The following is a 21,302-nucleotide window of genomic DNA, read 5'->3' on the forward strand; positions in this document are numbered from 1 at the left end:
ATGATTAGATAACAGTATTGAAATCAAAACTATCAAGTAACTTCAAAACTAGAGTAGTTTGAAGGAAAAAATGAAAATGGATAGATGGGTCAACAGTGTTGTTGTTCAAAAGCCAACATATAAGAAATATTTCAAAGCAGAAACATCACAGACGCATACATGTCATCTCTAAGATGGTAAAGTAAATGTTGATTTACTGAAAGCTGATCAAAATGAGTGACTTACAAGCATTTCATTTTCATTGGAAGGCCATTACAATAATACCACCACTGCAACACAAAAACATGCAACTTCATAAACAAATTCCGAGACTTATAGTGACGTTTTAAAAAAGAATTTTCCACTTATTACTTAAGCATTTTTAATCAAACTATTTCATGGCAAGCACGTTTTAAATGGCAAAAGCTTTGCTCTGCACAGTGTCAGCATTGCTGATTCCACGTTAAATGAAAAGTTTTTGGCGTAGTAAAACTACACCCACTTAAGAAGGAGGAGGATTTGTCTCTCAAGATAAAATGCCTGCAAAGTACAATGGGAAAAAAGTTGCTTTCATAAGAAAAAACAAGGAAAAATTAACCTAAAAGCAAATTTAACCGGAAATGAAGTTGCTACAGAATTTTACAGAGGAACCTTCAGAAAACAAAGAAAGGAGGAAGAGAAGAAGGGAGAAAAGGAGGGAAGAAAAAAAAATCAAAATATTGAAGATTGTACCAGTTCCTAAATGACAGGTTTAAAATATTTGCAAAGATAAAATTCCCCCAATTTAAGCTATATATTTGATGTAATTCAAATAAAAACTCAAGAAAGGTATTTTTGGGGAGAGGGGAGGGAAAGAGTTCACAAAGGTATTCTAAACTTCTAGCAGAAAAACCAGAGAATAACCTTCATACTCTCCCCTTGCCTCCCCACACACACATACACAGAAACTGGAAGGACAAAAAAGTAATAGGGGAGACTACACTATCAAATGAGAATAATGCAAAACCTTGAAAATGAAAACAGTGTATAATTCTGGTACAGAAACATATGGATGGATGAGGAGAAAAACAAAGTCCAGAAACAGATCTCAGGATATACTGAAGTACTCTATCTTACTCAGAGGTTAGATTATAAAGTTATCACGCAAAGTGAAAAAGCTCATACAGATAAAAATTACACTTGAAAACTCCTGAATCATGCCAAAATTACTAGAAACTGAATCCTTGGAAGCTCAGAAGCCAAGAATTAACTTCCACTGTTCCTCTTTGCATTTCATCTCCCCCTACCCCCACTTCAGTTAGTTGAAATGCAAGTATGATACAGTGCTATTAGAAAGAATTTAGTATTTGATAAGAAAGCCACCATTCTATCTAGTGAGAATGCAATAACTTAATAAAGAGTATGAAGACAACTGCTAAATATCTGGAGAAAAATTAAACCATAACCCCAAGCTTAAACTGAAATTTGAAATCAAATTGGAGCAATTTATCAATCTATTTCCAATCAGGAATGGTCTGTAATGTGGCCCAGGTAAGGACGGCATCTTTGCTCTTTGTTCTCCTTATCTCATCACACCAGTAGAGAACTAGAAGTGGGACAGGGTGCCGGGACTACTGCCAGACACAGCGCCCCAGCCCCATCCAAGCAGCTGAGGGCCGGGAATTCTGCTGCATTTGAGGGAGGTAAGGAAAATCCGTAGTCAAGCCTTGAGCATCTAAATGAGATACTCTAAAAATTGTAAATGTTATAGAATCAAGGTCCCCTTGAGGGTGCCTCAACCTGGTGGAAGGAAAGGTTCAATGGGGTGATACAGCTGAGCACAACAATTAGGAAAAAATTGTTTCAAGTCTCCCCAACAAGTAATCCCCTTCCATTAATCAGTCACTCTTTCATATCTGTGAACGCTATGAAAAGCTAGATGTTACAGTAGCTATCTCTGTATAATGAAACTAGAAATAATTTCTCTAACTGCTACATTTTCCATGTACTTCATTTGTCAAAAGAAAGTCAAAAATATTATGAAAAAGAAAGAACTAAGGAAACACAATATGAAAACCATCTCTGTTCAAGTTAACTGTTAAGCTAACATCTAAACATTTTTATCCCACAAAAGATTAATCTACCAAGGTTTCTAACAATAAAATAATTCACAGTAGGGAGGGAAATAAGACATTTTTCTGTATTGTTAACGCTAAAGAAATTATTTTAAAAGGTCGGAAATAAACAGCAAGCACATAAACCATTCATTCTGAGATGATTCATGCAAAACCATTTTGTACAATATAATACACAAATGTTATCCTAATGCACTGAAAACATCAAAATGTGCAATGTGGTAAGAATAATATTTTCCTTGTCAAGGTATTTTTTCAGTTTTGCAAGTTACTCATCATTTGTGAATCTCATGCATCAAAATAAAGGTGACCAAATGTTTTTGCAAAAGTAATTTCACTCTAAGAACCCATTGACAATTGAAGGTACTTATTCACACACTCATACCTAAACAGTAATAGCAAATGTTAAGAACTCAAGGGTACAAAGAACTTAAATTTCAAAACTAAGGAACATTTAAATAGATCAATGATTAAGTACAGTATTCAGTATTATTTAGTAAAGTACAAAACTTTATAAACCCTTACAAAAATTTGGGCATGCTGTTTTCCCCCACATCTTACGAATTCATTTGGCAGATTAAATCAAAACATCACAAGTGTCATCAGTAAAAATGGTGGAATAAGGAACTCCAAAGTCCATCCCTCCATAAAAGCAATGAAAAAACTGTCACAATCAACTTTCTTGGAATTGGAGAAACTAAAGCTGGCAGCAACTAGGGGAGCACTTAATCAAGAAAAATCAGGGAATTTCAGTAAGAATAATGAGCTCTGGTATCTGAACCTACTCTAGTGCTATGCCCCTGCTCTCCAGCTCCGTTGGTAGGCTTGACAATAAGACTCTGCATTTCTGGCATCAGTACTAGAGGAAGCAGAATGGGCCTCATTCTCAAAGAATTCTGATTATTTGTTTTGACCTGTCTGATGGCAATCTGGAAGGCTGGGTCAAAAAAAAATTAAATAAAATAAAAATAAACACTTGCCTTGTCTTGTCTAATTCAGAATTCAACCAGTGCTAAAGGGGCCTTATTGAAAACATTTACGGCAAATGTTTGATACTGCTTGAGGCAATGGATATCAGCTGGACCAAACCAAAAGCTTTAGAGGAAAGGCCTAGGAGTGAGATGTTTCAGGGATGAGGGGATTTGACTAGCTCTGCCATATTCCTGGGAATCTAGAAGACCCATCCATGCTGTGCACATTCTCAGGAAAGATCTGAAAAGTTCTGAGCTCTGGCTGATATGGAGGCTCTGCAGAAGCAGAAGTTAAGGCTAAAGCAGAGATGTGAACTGTCTGGCTGAGTATGGAAGTGTGTTCAAACACAGGTGCCTCTGGAAAAACTGGATGATGTTTTTGGTTCTCAGCATTTAAGAAAATTTGTGCAATGACTAGTTGACTATTAAGCTAACGGATAAAGACTTCAGAGGCCACACATGACAAATATAGATTTAAAAATATTTGTTCAGAATTTAAAAATTAAAATTAAAAGTTTTGGAAAAAATTAGTTCAGAAAAGACACTAAACAAATAAATGACAACTAAATCAAAAGGCCAAAGGATGAGAAAAGACATTCCATGCAAACTGTAACCAAAAGAGAGCTGATGTGGCTAGACAATATCAGAGGAAACATTTGAAGACAAAAACTGTTATGAGAGAGAAAGGACATTATATAATGATAAAAAAAGCTCAATCCAGGGGCCGGCCCTATGGTGTGATCATTGACTTCAGCACGCTCCACTTTGGTGGCCCGAGTTCACAAGTTTGGATCCCAGGCACGGACCTACACCACTCATCAGCCATGCTGTGGCAGTGACCCACATATAAAGAAGAGAATGATTGGCACAGATGTTAGCTCAGGGCTAATCTTCCTCAGCAAAAAAAAAGAAAAAAAAGAAAAAAAGAGTCAATCCATCAAGAAGATATAACAATTATAAATATATGTAAACTTACTGACACAGCCCCAAAATACATGAAGCATAAACTGACAGAATTGAAAGGAGAAATAGGTAATTCAACAATAATAGCTTGAGACTTCAATATCCTACTTTCAATAAAGGATACAAAACCTAGACAAAAGCTCCAAAGGAAATCGAAAACTTGAACAACAATATAAACCAAATAGACCTAACATATCTATAGATCACTCCACCCAACAAGAGCAAAATATGCATTCTTCTCCAGTGCACCTGAAACATTCTCCAGGATAGACCGTATGTTAGGCCACAAAACAAGTCTCAATAAATTTAAAAGATTAAAATTATACAAAGTATGTTCTCCAACCACAATGGAATGAATAGGACTCAATAACAAAAGGAAATTTGGAAAACTCACCCTAGACATACTTGCTTTTCTCTAATTTTGCCAAAATGTACTCTAAACATTATAGTGGAGATTCTGGCTAGGGTGATTAGGCAAGAAAAAAAAAAATAAAAGGCATTCAGATTGGAAAGGAAGAACAAAACTGTATTTGCAGATGACATTGTCTCCTATATAAAAAATCCTAAGGTATCCACAAAAAATCTATTAGAGCTAATAAAGAGTTCAGCAAGTTTGCAGATATACAATCAATATATAATCAATTGTATCTCTAAACAATAATGAGTAATCCACAAATGAAATTAAGAAAACAATTCTCTTTACAAAACCACAAAAAAGAATAAAATACTTCAAAATAAATTTAACAAAAGAAGTCTAAGACTTACACTTAGAAAATTACAAAATATTGTTGAAAGAAATTTCAAAAGACCTAAAGAAATGGGAAGACATCCCATGTTCAGGCACCAGAAGACTTAATATTGTTAAGATGGCCATACTCCCCAAATTAAGCTGCAGATTTAAAGCAATCTCTTTTAAAATCCCAACTGGCTTTCTTTGCAGAAATTGACAAACAAATCCTAAATTTCATAGGGAAATTCAAGGGACCCAGAATAGCCAAAACAGTCTTGAAAAAGAAGAACAAAGTACAAAGACTCATACTTCCAAATACAAAACTCACTATGAAGCTAGAGTATACAAGACAGTGTGGTAGGGCATAAGGACATAGATCAATGAACAGAATTAAGAGTCCAGAAGTAAACCCATATGTATTGTCAATTGATTTTTGACAAGGTTGCCAAGACCATTTAATGGAGAAATAATAGTCTTTTCAACAAATAGTACTGAGAAAACTGGATAACCACATGCAAAATAATGAATTTGACAACCACCTCATATAATACACAAAAATTCAAAATGGATCAAAGAACTAAAGTAAGAACTAAAACTATAAGACTAGGAAAGGTAGATATAAATCTCCGTGACCTTGGATTAGGCAACAGTTTCTTAGATATAACACCAAAAGCACAGTAACCAAAGAAAAGACAGATAAATTGGACTTTATCCAAATTAAAAACTTTTGTGCATCAAAAGATACGATCAGAAGGTAAAAAGAACCCACAGAATAGGAGAAAATACTGGAAATCATATATATGATAATAATCTAGTGTCCAGAATAAATTTTAAAACTCTTATGGCTCCACAACAAAAAGATAACCATTTTTTAAAATGGGCAAAGGATTTGAAAGCACATTTCTCCAAAGAAGATATACAAACTAGCCAATAAGCTCATGAAAAGATGCTCAACATCATTAGTCATTAGGGAAATGCAAATCAAAACCACAATGAGCTACCACTTCACACCCACTATGATGGCTATAATTTTAAAAAAAGGAGAAATTAGAACCCTCGCATACTGCTTGTGGGAATGTAAAATGGTGCAAGGCACTGTGAAAAACAGTTTGACAGCTCCTCAAAAAGTTAAACAGAGTTACCATACAATGCAGGAATTCTAAGTGCATACCCAAGAGAACAGAAAATATACTTTCACACAATAAATTGCTCATGAATGTTCACGGCAGCATTATTCCTAATAGTGAACAAATGGAAACAACCTAAATGTCCATCAATTGATTAAAAGATAAACAAATTGGGGCACGTCCATACAGTGGAATATTATTCAGCCATAAAAAGGAATGAAGTGCCAGTACTGCTACAAAGTAGGTAAGCTGAGAAAATTGCATGCTAAATGAAAGAAGCCAGGAACAAAAGGCCACATGTATGATTCCATTTACATGAAATGTCTCCACAGAGACAGAAAGTAGATTCATAGTTGCTAGAAACTGGGGGTAGGGGGAGTAACTGCTTAATGGTTACAGGGTTTCTTTTAGGGTGATGAAAATGTTCTGGAATTAGGTAGCGGTGATTGCTGCACAATATTGTGAATACACTAAAATCCACTAAATCGTACACCTTAAAATAGCTAAAATGGTACATTTTTTGTTAAATGAATTTATCACAAATAAATAGGTAGGTAGATACATAAACTGTTGCTTAACTGAAAATTACATTACTGCTAAATTGTAAAGCCATTCCATCATAATTTGAAATAATGTCAGATATGCATCTAATCTTCGTGAAGTATGGTTCCAAATTTCTAGGTCTTCACAAGACATATTTATAGATATCAATTCATCTTATGCTTACAGTTTACATTAGGAACAAGACAGCAATTAAGTTGTTTTAATGATAGTTATTATGCAGGATGAGCCAACTAGTGAATTCTGGAACAATTTGAACAAATTACCTCCAAAACCCTACAAATAAGATACAGACTTTTCCCTAGGAAACTTAACTTTTTAATCACATCTATAGCAGAAAATTTGCAAAACACGTGAATTATTTCTAAAGCCTTAGAAACCGTTCCAGAACTGCCAAAATGAAACTAATGTCAAAAAAAATATCAAAATTGGAAACGTTTATCCTGTTTCAAGATGTCTCTGACTGATAACAACCAAACCAGCTCTACACATTCTTATCTTTCATCACTGCAAGCTCAATGGGAACAGCTAGGTGACATTTTTATAGTCTGCACCAAATGACGATGTTTTACAAGGTTTATAACTTGGAACTACTAGAGTTTCATATCAATGAAGGTCCAAAAAGATGCTCTTGGGAAATAACTAAGTATTTTAAGATAAAAATTCCGTTTACCTTAAAATGCTTAGTTTAGCAGAGTCAATTCTATGTCAAACACCTGCAAATTTCTGACATCTGGGGATCAGAGTATCACTGTGTACCAACTGCTCGGTCTAAGAAAGCAGCAGGACGAGCCACAGAAGAGAGAGCACAGCACTTGGAACTGGCAACCGGCTGAGAAAGCCAGAATCTCTGGAAAGCTCTAATTAACAAATTTGTAATCAACCAATGTAACTTAAAGTAAAGAGATGAATCACTAAAAACCATGTCCCCAGACTAGACAGGACTAAGCTGCTTGAATGAACAGCTTCCTCAAGTCAGGCAGATGTTAAATGTTCCAAAACAGCAGGAAAAGACTCAACAATAATGACCATTCTGCAAAGTCTAAAATACCATAATAAGAGGGTGGAAATTAAAATAAGTTCCAAGAAAAGATTCTCTTTAAAAGACTATTAAATCAATAAGGTCTGTCCACTATTATTATCAAATCAGTAAACACTGATATTTTTCACAATCAATTAATCCCAAAAGGAAAAAAGGAAAAGAAAGATATTTACCTCTTCTAAGCTAGGGAGCGAAGAAGACGATACTGTTCGAGATGACAATGGGTGAAATGGCTCTTGACCAACAGCATGTTGATGATTCTGCATTTGTACAAAAGGGCTTTGCGGTGGCCTGTGAGGCAATGGAGGTAGGCCGTAGGGAAAACCTGGCCCCATTAGGTGATTCTGTTGTAAGTTAGCAAAAGTCCATGCTCCATCAGGTGCCAGGTATTTCAAGGGAGGAGGGGCAAGGTGTTCAGATGGCAATGAGAAAGGTGAGCTGAACATCTGGGGCGGTAGGCGCTGAGGAAATGCTGGGTTGTTGGCTACTTCAACGTCTCTGCTGTTGTCATTAAAGTTAGAAAAGTGGCTACTGTGGTCTGTACTGGATGGGGGAGATGGGACTGCTGGTGGGCTCCTAGTTTGAATTTGTCTATATTGCAAAAGTCTTGATTGAGGTGGTGGCATTTCAGCTAGTTCCCGTGTTTCACTTTGATCACGATTAGACAGTTCTCTGATTAAATCTTGAAACCTACATAAAGATGATAAAATATGAGAAGAAAATAAAAGAAAAGCTCCATTACCTTAAGGAGAGCTTAGTCAACTACATGTGTAATTTTTACAAACAAAATCATAATACTTAATTTAGAACTAACATTAATCTCAAAAGTAAGCATTAACACTCAATAGATACCGAATTGAGGGGCTGGCCCCGTGGCCGAGTGGTTGGGTTCGCGCGCTCCACTGCAGGCGGCCCAGTGTTTCGTTGGTTCGAATCCTGGGCGCGGACATGGCACTGCTCATCAGACCACGCTGAGGCAGCGTCCCACATACCACAACTAGAAGAACCCACAACGAAGAATGTACAACTATGTACCGGGGGGCTTTGGGGAGAAAAAGGAAATAATAAAAAATCTTAAAAAAAAAAAAAAAAAAAAATAGATACCGAATTGAAAACATTAAATAGGCCCAAGTACCTGACTTCTTTTTTTTCCCTTTGTATTAAAAACAACTGTCCTTGTTTCCACATGCCTTTGATAACTGGCAGTTATAAAAGGTCACCGTGATGATGGACCTTATTCAGAAGGGATTAGGAAACACTTCACTGCATTCACATGACACTGGCCATAAAAACAAGTTTAGAGTCAGGACTAAATACTCATAAATATCTGTAACTAAAAGAAGGTAGAGGCCAGCCCTGTGGCTGAGTGGTTAAGTTTGCATGCTCCGCTGCGGTGGCCCAGGGTTTTGCTGGTTCGGATCCTGGGAGCGGAAGTGGCACCACTCATCAGGCCATGCTGAGGTGGCGTCCCACATGCCACAACTAGAAGGACCCACAACTAAAATATACTACTATGTACTGGGGAGATTTGGGAGAAAAAGCAGAAAAAAAGAGAAAAGATTGGAAACAGTTGTTAGCGCAGGTGCCAATCTTTAAAAAAAAAAAAAAAGTAGGATTCTGTGCTACCAGGAAAAAAAAAATCAATGACAAATTTATAATTTTTAACTTTTAACCACTAATTTACTTCTCTCCTTATTCATTCTTTGTATCACTCCCGACTGTGAAAAAAAACCACTACTGAGTATGATGGTACATTTCCCCTTTTGAAGAGTCCACAAAGCCAGGGGCCTTAATTTACAGTCCACAGCAGATTGTCCATGCCTAGACTTGCACAAGAGTTACGTCTAAATGGATTCTCTATATTTTAGAGTCATTCAATAGAAGCGTATAGCATGTTCCCAGAAAGCCAGCATCCAATTTCTTTGGGAGACTATTCCAACTTGAGGCTAAAAGGACAACATTCAATTCAACAAAGAAAATAGTGTGTGGGGGGTCATGTTTCAGAAGCCATTTTTAGTCTGCTGAAATACCTTGAGTCTGTGGTTTCTGCTTCATCTTCAGCACTGCTGGGGAGCTTCCAGTCTGCCCTCACTGGTGGCTGATGTAATCCAATGGGCGGCTGAGGAAGATGCTGGAGGTGAGGATGAGGATGGTGATGGTGTGGGTAGGGAATAGTGCCCTGACTGAGATAGGCATGATGCTCGTTCCACTGCTGTAACCGCACTTGCTGCTGCCGTAATGTTTCCAGAGCTACACTCCCATGCAGACGATCTACAAAAACATTTGTGAAAAGTTTAAGTTCTCATGCATTTGGGGTTTCAAGTCAATTTTTCAAGAGGTTTTACAAGCAGACTTTCTCCACAAAGACCAAGACATGGCTACAATTTGGGTTTTGGAGAAAGCAAATGTTTTCTAAATTTGCCAGTAACTAAAGTTATGGTAATGATGATGATGATTTTTCCTTACCTACATAATGATGTAACCTGGCATCGACTGGATACCTAATATTACATAGCATTTGGAACTAGATTCTGATTATTACACTATGTGATTGATTTTCATTGGCATTATTTAAAGAGATGAATCAATCCTGACCCAAATTAATATTGCATAGTACATCATTTTAAGTAAATAATCTCTGAATTTGTTGCACTTAGCAGTGACAGGAGAACTTACCTAAAGCCTCCCCTATAGGCAGTCCTGGGGGATTCTCATCAGTGAAGTTATTCAGATGTGAAGGAAGAACGGGGCCGGGCTGCGCAACGGCTCGTAGAGGACTGTGGCCTTCCTGCAGCATGGGAGGGGGCTGCTGCTCAGGCATCACAGCCTCTGCATGAGGGGACTGCGGTCGATGAGAAACTGCATTACTGAAAAAAGCGCTGCTGGGGCCCGCCTGATAGGCAGGAGAAAGTTGAGGAGGTGGCTGCTGAGTCAGCTGATTCAACGGATTCTGCTGCTGGACTACCTGATTTGGTTGGGGTGGCATTTGATTTGGATGTTCAGGCAAATTATTCTGCTGCTGATTTAACAAGGCGTGTTGCTGCGGAATTGGAAACGGTGGTCTTGGTAGCTGGGGAAGGGGATGAAAATGACGACTAGGGATTGCATACTGTGCATGGGGAGCAGGAAGAGGAAGATTTATATGTCTTGGGTTGAGATTATCTTTGCGATGAAATTTGGTATTGGGATAAACAACACCAGGACGTGATTCAGGACTTCTGTTCTGTAGATTCGATTCCAAATCAATCTAGAAAAAAATAAGAAGACTTTTTAAACTGTGGATGATCTGAGTCCCATGGCTCTCCACCTTTTCCCACCCCTGGCATATCTAAGGGATATGATACATTCTTAACAGTAATAGCAAGAGTGCTGGGTGCCCGATCAATCACTTTCTGACAACCAAATAAGGGAATAACTATTTTTTTAAATTAGAAAAGATGAAACAAGAAAAAACAGCATATTAAATTTGAGTCATAAAAAGAGATACTGCCATTTTATTAGCATATCTACTTTAATTCCTTTAAAAACATTATTTTTAATTTCACACTCTCTTCCTTGGAAAGATAATCATTTATTTCCTTCTGATATAAATCATTAAAATGTGTTCTTTCCTTCTGATTTTATGGTTTTTATACATCTCTTTCCTCAAACATATCTATATTAATTTTAAAAAACCCCAAAAACCTGTCTCAATTTAAACAACTTTGAAGTGAACAAATATAATAAGTACTGTATCATCTCTGTATAACCAGTTGGTGGTCAATTTTTGCCATTAGGTATTGACATTTATTCCTTCAACAAACGTTTATTGAGAGCCTACCAAGGGCTAGAGATTAAAAAAGCAATAAGAAGACCTAGTCTGTACCCTTAAGAGCCCACAGTAGGGACTGGCAAACTGTGGGCCCCAGGCCATTTCCAGCCCACTAGATTTTTGTAGATAAAGTCTTACTGGAACACAGCCACACTTGTTGGTTTACGTTTTGTCTATTGCTGCTTTCTCACTACAGTGGCAGAGCTGAGTGGCTGCAACAGAAACCATATGGCCCACAAAGCCTGAAGATTTCCTATCTGGCCTTTTGCAGAAAAAGTTTGCTAAGCTCTAGCTTAGACTCCAGTAGAGGACACCAACGTGTAAACGCAAAATGAGAGGCGCTGTAAGAGGATGTGGTGTGAGATTCTCGTGCCTGTGAAAATTAAAGGCGGCAGAGGCTATGGCATTCACAAAAAGAGCTGGAATTTTCCAGTGAGGGAAGGACATTCTAGGTAAAGGTAAGAGCTTATACAAAGATGGAGAGAGGAGAAAAAGTATGGCAAATTTGAGGAGCATGAGAAGTTTTGTGCACATAGAGGTATAACTTCACTTGTGTATATGTTAGTTTTCCCCTTCTTGACATCAGATGAAACTGCAAGAGCCCAATTATGCAAGACTCTGAATGATTCAATACTGAGTATAAACATGTTTTTAATTCTGTAAACTGTGGCAAGCTACTCAAGGCGTGTAAACTAGGGAGTGCCGTCATCCTTCCAAATGCAAGTTTGATCATAAGTGGTGACAATATGAAAAATGAAACATAAGGTTGAAAGAGGCCATTTTTCTTTTCCATTTCTGTCAAAACATTCAATGAGCTGCTTTGGTATTTCTATCTCCTTATTAGTTTCAAAGTTGAAATGGTCACTGAGGAGTGCAGACTACTTGCCACCAAAGGCTCTCAAGTTATACATGGAACTGATCACTCCCAAGAACAAAGAACAATAGCTTGTTCCTAAACTGAAGTTGGGGTACACTCGGCAATAGAGCTATTGCAACAAATGGTTGCAATACGCCAATCATGCCCCAAATGTATTCTCAACTCTAATCACTAGCTCAAATGGACTGCCATTAAATTTAGTCAATAAGGTCCTTAAGACTACTAAGTGTAAAAAGATTGTCTAGAAAATGAAATGAGGAAGATGACAACTCTGTCCCAGTCTTGCCAAGCAGCTGCAATGCCTGCTCTTCAAATATCTCAGAACCTGATTAAAGTTCTTTATAAATAAATTATTTCCCCCATAAGTCTTCGTCTTTTGAATGACTAAAGCTACACTCAGCTAGGGTATACTTTTTTCCAGAAGACACTGTTGATATGCACACTCTGATCACATTAGGGAGACCATGATTAGATGTCAAGGTCGTTTGTGGATAAACTGCTGTTTTAATTGCCTCCTTCATTTCTGACTCTGACATGGACAGGAAACCAGGCCAGTGTCATAGAAATTTAGATCAAGACTGTGCTACTCCATGATACTACAGTGGGCCAAGCAGAATAGAGGATGGTAAGGTCTGAAGGAGTTTGAGTCTACTATCATCGGAATTAGATTATCCTCTATGACTTTCCTCACAACACTGATGTAGAGTCAAGGAAAGCTAGAATTTTTTTTCGCCCAGGGCCCCAGGACAAAGCATCAGAGTGGGAAAGAAAATGAAACATGTCTATCAGGCTGCCTCGCCCCCTGACTGGGAAAGATCATAATAGAAGTTTAAAAACAAGGACCTGAGAGACACTTAGCCCTCTCAGCTTCAGTTGTTCTGATAGCACTTGAGTCTCCTGCAGCGGGTTTTGGCCTGTGCTGCCTCTACCTACAGCTGCTGCTGTTGTTGCTGCCCCATCGTGACGGGCCATTTGTTCTCCCGCTGCACCCCTTCCCAAACATACAGGACTTCTACTTTCACTGCAGCTCCCCTCTTACTCTATCAAGAAGTTCCTTGGGCTGCCTCATTTCACCGCAGCTTCTCCAGTGGGTACTCAGTCCTTCCAGCTGTAAAAAGTGTGAATCAGTGCTACTTATAGGACATAAGTAACTGAATATAGAGAACAGTTACTTAAAGCAAGGCTGAGGTTGCACATACAAATTTGGAAGTCATTATCATGGAGAGGGCATTTAAAATCACGGATTGGACTAGTTTAAAGTAAGAAACAATAGAATGCAAAGACAGCTACAGGACAATGACAGAACCCTGGGAAATCCCAACGTAGGGACTACAGACGGATAGGAAATGGGTGAACAGGAACTTATAAAAGAGACAGAAGGTCATGTTAAAGAGAGTTGTGAAAAGTAGAAATGTGTGACAGAAAAACAAGATGGCCAAGAAGAAAGAAGCAGAAGATAGTGCCAAACACCAAAGCAAAGTCAAGTGAGACTGCAACTAAAACGTGTGCATAGTATTTGGTCCCTTGGAGCTGACTAGTTTCAGTGAAATGTTGAGGTCTAATACTAGACTGTGTTGGTTAAGGGGTAAATAAGAGATGAGCTGGAAAGGAGAAATTAAGCAGTAGCTATAAAGGAGACAAAGGTCAAAGAAAGTGTCTTTTTAAAAAACAGTCAAGGGCTGGCCTGGCGGCATAGTGGTTAAGTTCACACACTCTGCTTTAGCCACCCAGGGTTCATGGGTTAAGATCCCAAGTATGGACCTACACACCACTCATCAAGCCACCCTGTGGTGGCGTCCCATATACAAAATAGAGGAAGACTGGCAAGGATGTTAGTTCAGAGACAATCTTCCTCACAAAAACAAAGACAAAAATAATACAGTCTATCAATCAATTTACTTATAGTCTGAGAAGGAAGAATTAATAGCTACAAAGAATCTAAAGATAAATGAGGAGAAGGGACAAAGTCTGTGAGGTGACCAGAAGAGGAGAGATTAATCTTAATGGGCAAAAGGAGATAGGTACATGTAAAAGACATGCAGGGGAGCCCCACAGGTTTTCCCTGAGGTTAGAAAACCTGAATTTCCCAGTGGCACTAATTCAACCAATGATTTGATTTCCCCTAACTGGTTCACAAACACAGAAGCAGAGAGAGTAGATGAATGAATAGATAAAGAGTTAAGGATTTATACAGTGCGTGTGTGATGAGAGAATAAGGTGAGGGAACTGAGGAAGTTAATTCTACCTTCTTCAATATAACAGCTCTTCCCATTCTAATTTTCAACGACACATCTACAGCTGTGTCTCATGTACTACTTTATCATGGAAAGTCTCTAAAGTCACATCTATTATTGAGGAACACAATTTGAGTATACTTTTCTGAAAAAGTCTACTGATAAGTGATATACACAAAAAGGTAAATACTTTTCTTTAAAAACATCAAGATTCCAAGATGATCAATCAGATTAACTTCATTGGAACAATGCATTCACTAAATATAAGCAGCATACCTGTTTTGATTCTGTAGGCTTTTTCTCTGGTGTTCGAATCTTACTAATTTCCGGTCCAGGATTATTTGTATCACTTTTACCTAAGAAAATATTTAAAAATTCTTATAAATTGTCTCCAGTGTATGTTACATTTCCAGTGACTAACCAATATTAGACAAAGAAGTAGAATATTTTAAACATTTTTCACCCATTACTATTGATTTATATTACTGCTGGGGTTTTGTTCCTAGAATTTTCAGAGTTGCAGTTTCTCTGTAAGAAAGAAAATTTATAAATAAAGCAAACCTCATTGACAGGGCAAAAGCTTAATAAGGGAACAATTCCAGACATCAAATAATTCCAAAGATAACTGCCCAATCTCCAGGAATTTACAGTCTCATTTTCTTTTCTTTTTTTTAAAGATTGACACCTGAGCTCAATGCTTTGGCCATTTACAAATGCACTTAAGCATAAACCCAAATAATGTGTCAATCCAATTAAGTAAAGCAATCTAAACTAAATAAAGATATTCTGAAGGAAACATATACTGTTTATAGTAATAGATATCAAACTAAATATAAGTGGATGATATTAGAGAAATCAAAATTAAGTTAAAAAATCACAATTATAATAGACTTAAATAATGCTATTTCATGCATGCGAAAGGCTTTTAATCTATAAGAATTAATTGCTGGATATTTTAAATTCCTTGAAAGAATCCTTGATTTGGGTTCTTGTTGGAAAACAGTTTTTGTTTTTTTTTTAAAGATTGGCATCTGAGCTAACACATCTTTTGCCAATCTTCTTTTTCTTCTTCTTCTTCTTCTCCCCAAAGTCCTCCAGTACCTAGTTGTAGATTCTAGTTGCAGGTCCCTTTGGTTGTGCTATGTGGGACGCTGCCTCAGCATGACTTGATGAACGGTGCCATGTCCACGCCCAGGATCTGAACTGGTGAAACCCTGGGCCACCAAAGTGGAGCATGCGAACTTAACCACTCAGCCATGGGGCTGGCCCTGGAAAACACTTTTTTAAGAATGCCACTAGAACTTCACAAAATGAATTATCATGTAAAAATAGCCTTACTACTAAACTTCAGGAAATGAAAACCACAATGTCCGAGATGAAAAACACACTGGATGGAATTAGCAGCAGATCAGACACTGCAGAACAAAAACTTAGTGAACTTGAAAGCACAGAAATAGAAACTACACAAAACGAACACAAAAAGAAAAAGGAATTAAAAAATAAAATGAAAAGAGCATCCCTGAACTGTGGGGAAACTTTAAGCAACCTTATATATGGGTAATATGAATTCCTGAAGAAGAGAGGAGGAGGAAGACAGAAAAAATATCTGAAGAAAAGAAGGTCAAAAATTTCCAAACTTGATGAAAACTGTAAACCCACAAATCTAAGAAGCTCATCAAAACTCAAAGACAAGAAGCATGAAGAAAGCTACACCAAGAATATCATAATCAAATTACTAAAACCAGTATAAAAAGAAACTTTAAAAAGCAGTCAGAGAAAAAAAAGACGTTATATACAGGAAAACAAAGACAAGGATGACATCAGACTTCTCACTGGAAACAATACAAGCAAGAAAACAGAAGAGCAACATCACTACAGTACTAAAGGATAAAAACTATCAACTAAGAATTCTATACTCTGCAAATCTATCTTTCAAAAATGAAGATGAAATAAAGACATTTTCAGACATACAAATGCTAAAAGAATCCATCACCAGCAGACTTCTAATATTCTACAAGGAATATTAAAAGAAGTCCTTCAGACAGAAGGAAAATTATATCAGATGGAAACAAGAATACGCAAAAAGAAAGAAAGAATACCAGAAATGCTAACTACATGGACAGATACAAAAGATTATTTTTCTTATTATTTAAAACTCTTAGAAAGACATTTGGCCATTTAAACAAAAATACTAACAATATTTTGGGGACATAACATATGTAAAAGTAAAATGCATGATAACAATATCATAAGGGCCAGAAGAGGAAAAATTGAAATATCATAAAGTTCTTTTACTGTACATCAAGTGGTAAAATATAAATTGGAAAGAGACTGCGATAAATTAAAGTGTATACTATAAACCTAAAGCAAATATCAAAACAATAAAGAGTTATAGCTAATGAGTCAACAGAGGAGATAAAACAGAATCATAAAAAATACCCAATTAACCCAAAAGAAGGCCAACTAAAAGGAAAAGGGGAACAAAACACAGATTAGACAAATTAGAAACAAATAGCAAGATGATAAAACCAAATCTAACTATATCAACAATCACATTAAGTATAAATGGTCTAAACACCCCAACTAAAAGGCACAGATAGTCACATTGGATTAAAAAAAGAATCAAGAGCCAACCATTTGCTATCTAAAAGAAGTGCACTTTAAATATAAAGACACAAATAGATTAAAAGTAAAAGGTCAAAAAAGATATACCATGCTAACACTAGACAAAAGAAAGCTGAAGTGGCTACATTGATATTATGCAAAGTAGATCTCAGAGCAAAGAATATTACCAGGGATAAAGAAGGTCATTTCATAATGATAAATTTGTTAATTAATCAAGAGCACATAATCCTAAATGTTTACACACCTAATCACAGAACTCTAAAATCCATCAAGCAAAACTTAAGGGAAAAATAGACGAGTACCAGTTATATTTGGAGAGTACAATATTTCTCTATCAATATGTATTTTTAAAAAGTAAATAGAAAATCAGCAAGGATATAGCAAACTTGAATAATGCTATGAACCAACTTGACCTGATTAACATTTATAGAGCACTCATTCTTCTCAAGTGTACAAGGAACGCTTACAAAGACAGACCATATCCTGAACCACAAAACAAATCTTAATAAATTCAAAAAGATTCAAGTCATACAAAATATGTTCTCTTACCACAACGGAATTAAAGTAGAAATCAGTAACAGAAACATTCTGATAAAATCTTCCATAATTGGAAACTAAAGCCCACCTTTCTAAATAATCCATGAATCTAATTTCAAGAGAAATTAGAAACTGTGCTGAACAGAATGAAATGAAAATGCAACATTAGAATTTGTGGGATGCACTTCTGAGGAGGAAAATTTTAACACTAAATACCTATATTAATGTAAGCTTTCACCTTAACAAAATATGTGCAAGAGTTGTACACTGAAAACTTAAAAAAAAAAAAAGCTATAAGAAGTTAAAGACCTTAAAAAAGAGAGAGACAGATATACCCTATTCATAAATCAGAAGACTCAGTAGATCAGTATTGTTAAGATGTCAATTCTTGCCAAATTGACCTATAGATTCAATACAATTCCAATCAAATTCCCAGCAGGTGTTTTTGCAGAAACTGGTTCTAAAATGTATATGGAAATGCAAAGGATCTGAAATAGACAATTTTGAAAGAGGCTAACAAAATTGGAATTATACTACCTTATTTCAAGACTTTTATAAAGTTATAGTAATCAAGACAGCATATTTGGCATAAACATAAACATCTGCATCAGAAGAACAAAATAGAAACTTCACGTATCTGGTCAACTGATTTTCAACAAAGGCACCAAGTTAGTTTAATGGAGGAAAGACAGTGTTTTCAACAAATGGTGCTGAAAAAACTGAACATATATTTTTATATAAACATAACATATATATGCAAAACTAAAACAAAACAATAAAAAAACTCTTACCTCACAACATATACAAAAACTAACTCAAAACAGACTTAGCGTAAGAGTTAAAATTATGAAACTTCTAGAAAAAAAAGAAGATTTTTGTGACCCTGGATTAGGCAAAAATTTTTAGACATTATCAATAACACAACTCATAGAAGAAAACAAGGGACAAGCTGGACTTCATCAAAAACAGAACTTCTGGGGCCGGCCCCATGGCATAGTGGTTGGAAGTCCAGCGTACCCTGCTTCAGCAGCCTAGGTTCATGGGTTCAGATCTCGGGCGCAGACCCACACCACTAGTCAAGACAGCTTGTGGCAGCAAACCCACATACAAAGTAGAGGAAGACTGGCACAAATTTTTGCTCAGTGATCTTCCTCAGGCAAAAAAAGAGGAAGACTGCAAACAGATGTTAGCTCACAGCGAATCTTCCTCACCGAAAAAAAAAACCAAACTTCAGATCTTTGAAAGATATTATTAAGGCAATGAAAAGTCAAGCCATTATCTTGGGAGAAAATATTTTCAAAGCATATATCTAATTAAAGATTTGCATCTTGAATGTATAAAGAATCTTATAACTTAAGACAAACCAACCAATAAAAAAGTGGGCAAAAGATATGAATAGATGCTTCATCAAAGATATATAGATGGCAAATAAGCCCAATGAAAAACTACTCAATGACATTGGTAACTAGGAACATGTAAATTAATCCTACAATGAAATACTATCAGGTTCTCAATAGCAAGGGTAAAATTTAACAGACTGATAATATCAAGTGCTGATGAGAAATGTACAGCAACTGGAAATCTCATACATTACTAATAGAAATGAAAAATGGTTCAGCCACTTTGGAAAATAGTATGACAGTTTCTTAATACAGTTAAAAATGTATTTACAATATGCTCAGCAATCTCTCTCCTGGGTATTTACCCAAGAGAAATGTAACATATGTTCATATACATGTTCAAAGCATCTTTATTCCTAAGAGCCAAAGACTACAAATAACTGAGGTGTCCATCAATGGATGGATAGATAAAAACACTGCAGTGCATCCATATACTGGAATACTAATCAACAGTAAAAAGGAACAACTGACACAGACAACATGAATGAATCTCAAAAGCATTAAGCTAAGTGAACGAAGCCAGACACAAAAAACAACATACTCTATGATTCCATTTATATGACATATTAGAGTAAAGACAAAAGTACAGGGATAAAAGTCAGATGAATGGCTGTCAAGGGCTGGGGACTGGAGGAGACTGACTGCAAAGAGGTATGAGGGAACTTTTTGAGGTGATGTAAATATCCTGTATCTTGATTTTGGTGGTGATTAACAACTCCGTATATTTGTCAAAACACATCAAGCTATACATTTTAAAGGGTGAATTTTACTGTATATAAATTATACCTCAATAAATCTGACTTTAAAAAATAGAGTGGGTTGGTGCTGGCTCTGTGGCTGAGTGGTTAAGTGCGCGCATTCCGTTTTGGCAATCCAGGATTCACCAGTTTGGATCCCTGGCACGACCTACACATCACTCTTCAAGCCATGCTGCAGCAGTATCCAACACAGAACTACAATGACATACAACCAGGATATACAACTATGTGCTGGGGCTTTGGGGAGGAAAAAAAAATAGGGTGGGTCATTTTTCCTTATTTATAATTCTAATAGACAAGAGACTTGATTTGCATTAAAAAATTACTTTAAATCAACTACCATCACAGTAGCATTAATGTTTACTATACCCCTAAAATATTTTGGGTCAAGGAAAATGTTTAATGAGAGAAGGTTTTCTGTCTCAATTTTAAACAACTACCATTTAAATAAAATTTAATATTTTTCAGGAAATTTGGTAATAACAATCCTAAGTGGTAGGTTACATGCAAATTTTGTATCTGTGTACATATTGTATCATCTGGAGAGAGGATCCATAGTTTCTACACCAGATTCTTTCTCAAAGAATCTGTCTCAAAGAATCAAAGACCTCTCAAAGAGGTCTGTAATGCATGAACAAGTTAACAATCATACTGTTAAAGGAACTTTATATATTGAGATAACTTGGCATATTATCAACTTAAGAACAGGAGAACAGCAAAGTAACTCACCATTTCGACTTTGCTCATGCTGATCCTTCTCCTGATGCTGGTTTTGTGGCTGCCCTATGCTGACAGGTGGGTGATGCCCAAGGCCATAAGGTATAGGAGACCCCCGTCCATGTGTCTGTAAGAGGTTCATATTGTAGGCCATTGCTGCCTGATGCGTAATGATTCGAGGATCAACCGCAAACCTACCCTGGTATCCTGTCCATGGTACCTAGGTTATTACAAGGAATAAAATAATGCGCTAAGTACATTCTGGAAGGCAAACCGCTGTTGATTAGGAAAAAGCAAACACGCAGAGACGTTAATTTTATTAAAATGAATAACGACAAATTCGATGCTAACAGTAACAATTGGTAGAACTGCTGCTATATCTTAACTGGCAAAAAAAGGAGCCCTGAATCTTTAGTGTATAAGGGAGAAGTGATCATTCTTCAGGTTGGGAAGAAACTGAGGACTTAAAATTGGTGATTATTCCTTGAGGCATTAAATCATTTTATAGTCTTGAATCATTTTCCCTCAACATGAATGTATACATGTCACAGATTACCATGAAAATTCTCTTTAAAGTCCTATCTACATAGTTACATAGTTTAATAGACTGGATAAGAGAACAGGAAAACAATTAAGAAAGAATTTAGTCTAAGGAGTCTCAACTCAAAAAATAGACATTCCAACTTTATATGATTAATCACATCTTTTAATGTTCATTTATTGTGGGCAAATGTCAAACACGCCATTAGTTTAATTAATGCTTTTGATTAATTCAACTCTTTCCCTTAAATCTCAGAAACAGAAAATTTCTTTAGGTGTGTCTAAATATATAATCTCTGTATATTAACATAAAAGG

General features: G+C 36.4%; 1 protein-coding gene across 34 annotated transcripts in view; it reads right to left on the reverse strand.

Annotated features, from left to right (window-relative positions):
• HELZ (helicase with zinc finger) overlaps positions 1 to 21,302 on the reverse strand; it is a 177,060-nt gene that overhangs the window by 26,050 nt on the left and 129,708 nt on the right. For 20 of the 34 annotated variants that reach the window (XM_070560214.1, XM_070560215.1, XM_070560207.1 and 17 more), the window contains 6 exons: positions 20,459 to 20,666; positions 14,686 to 14,765; positions 13,215 to 13,283; positions 10,164 to 10,734; positions 9,518 to 9,758; positions 7,661 to 8,177 (listed from right to left, as the gene is read on the reverse strand). In XM_070560214.1, the coding sequence (XP_070416315.1) occupies positions 7,661 to 8,177; positions 9,518 to 9,758; positions 10,164 to 10,734; positions 13,215 to 13,283; positions 14,686 to 14,765; positions 20,459 to 20,666 (1,686 nt within the window). The remainder of the gene's footprint in view (positions 1 to 7,660; positions 8,178 to 9,517; positions 9,759 to 10,163; positions 10,735 to 13,214; positions 13,284 to 14,685; positions 14,766 to 20,458; positions 20,667 to 21,302) is intronic. The other 14 variants (XM_070560226.1, XM_070560230.1, XM_070560227.1 and 11 more) reach the window with 1 other exon arrangement.

This window comes from Equus przewalskii, chromosome 10 (genome assembly GCF_037783145.1).
Source record: "Equus przewalskii isolate Varuska chromosome 10, EquPr2, whole genome shotgun sequence".
NCBI classification, from domain to species: Eukaryota; Metazoa; Chordata; class Mammalia; order Perissodactyla; family Equidae; genus Equus; species Equus przewalskii.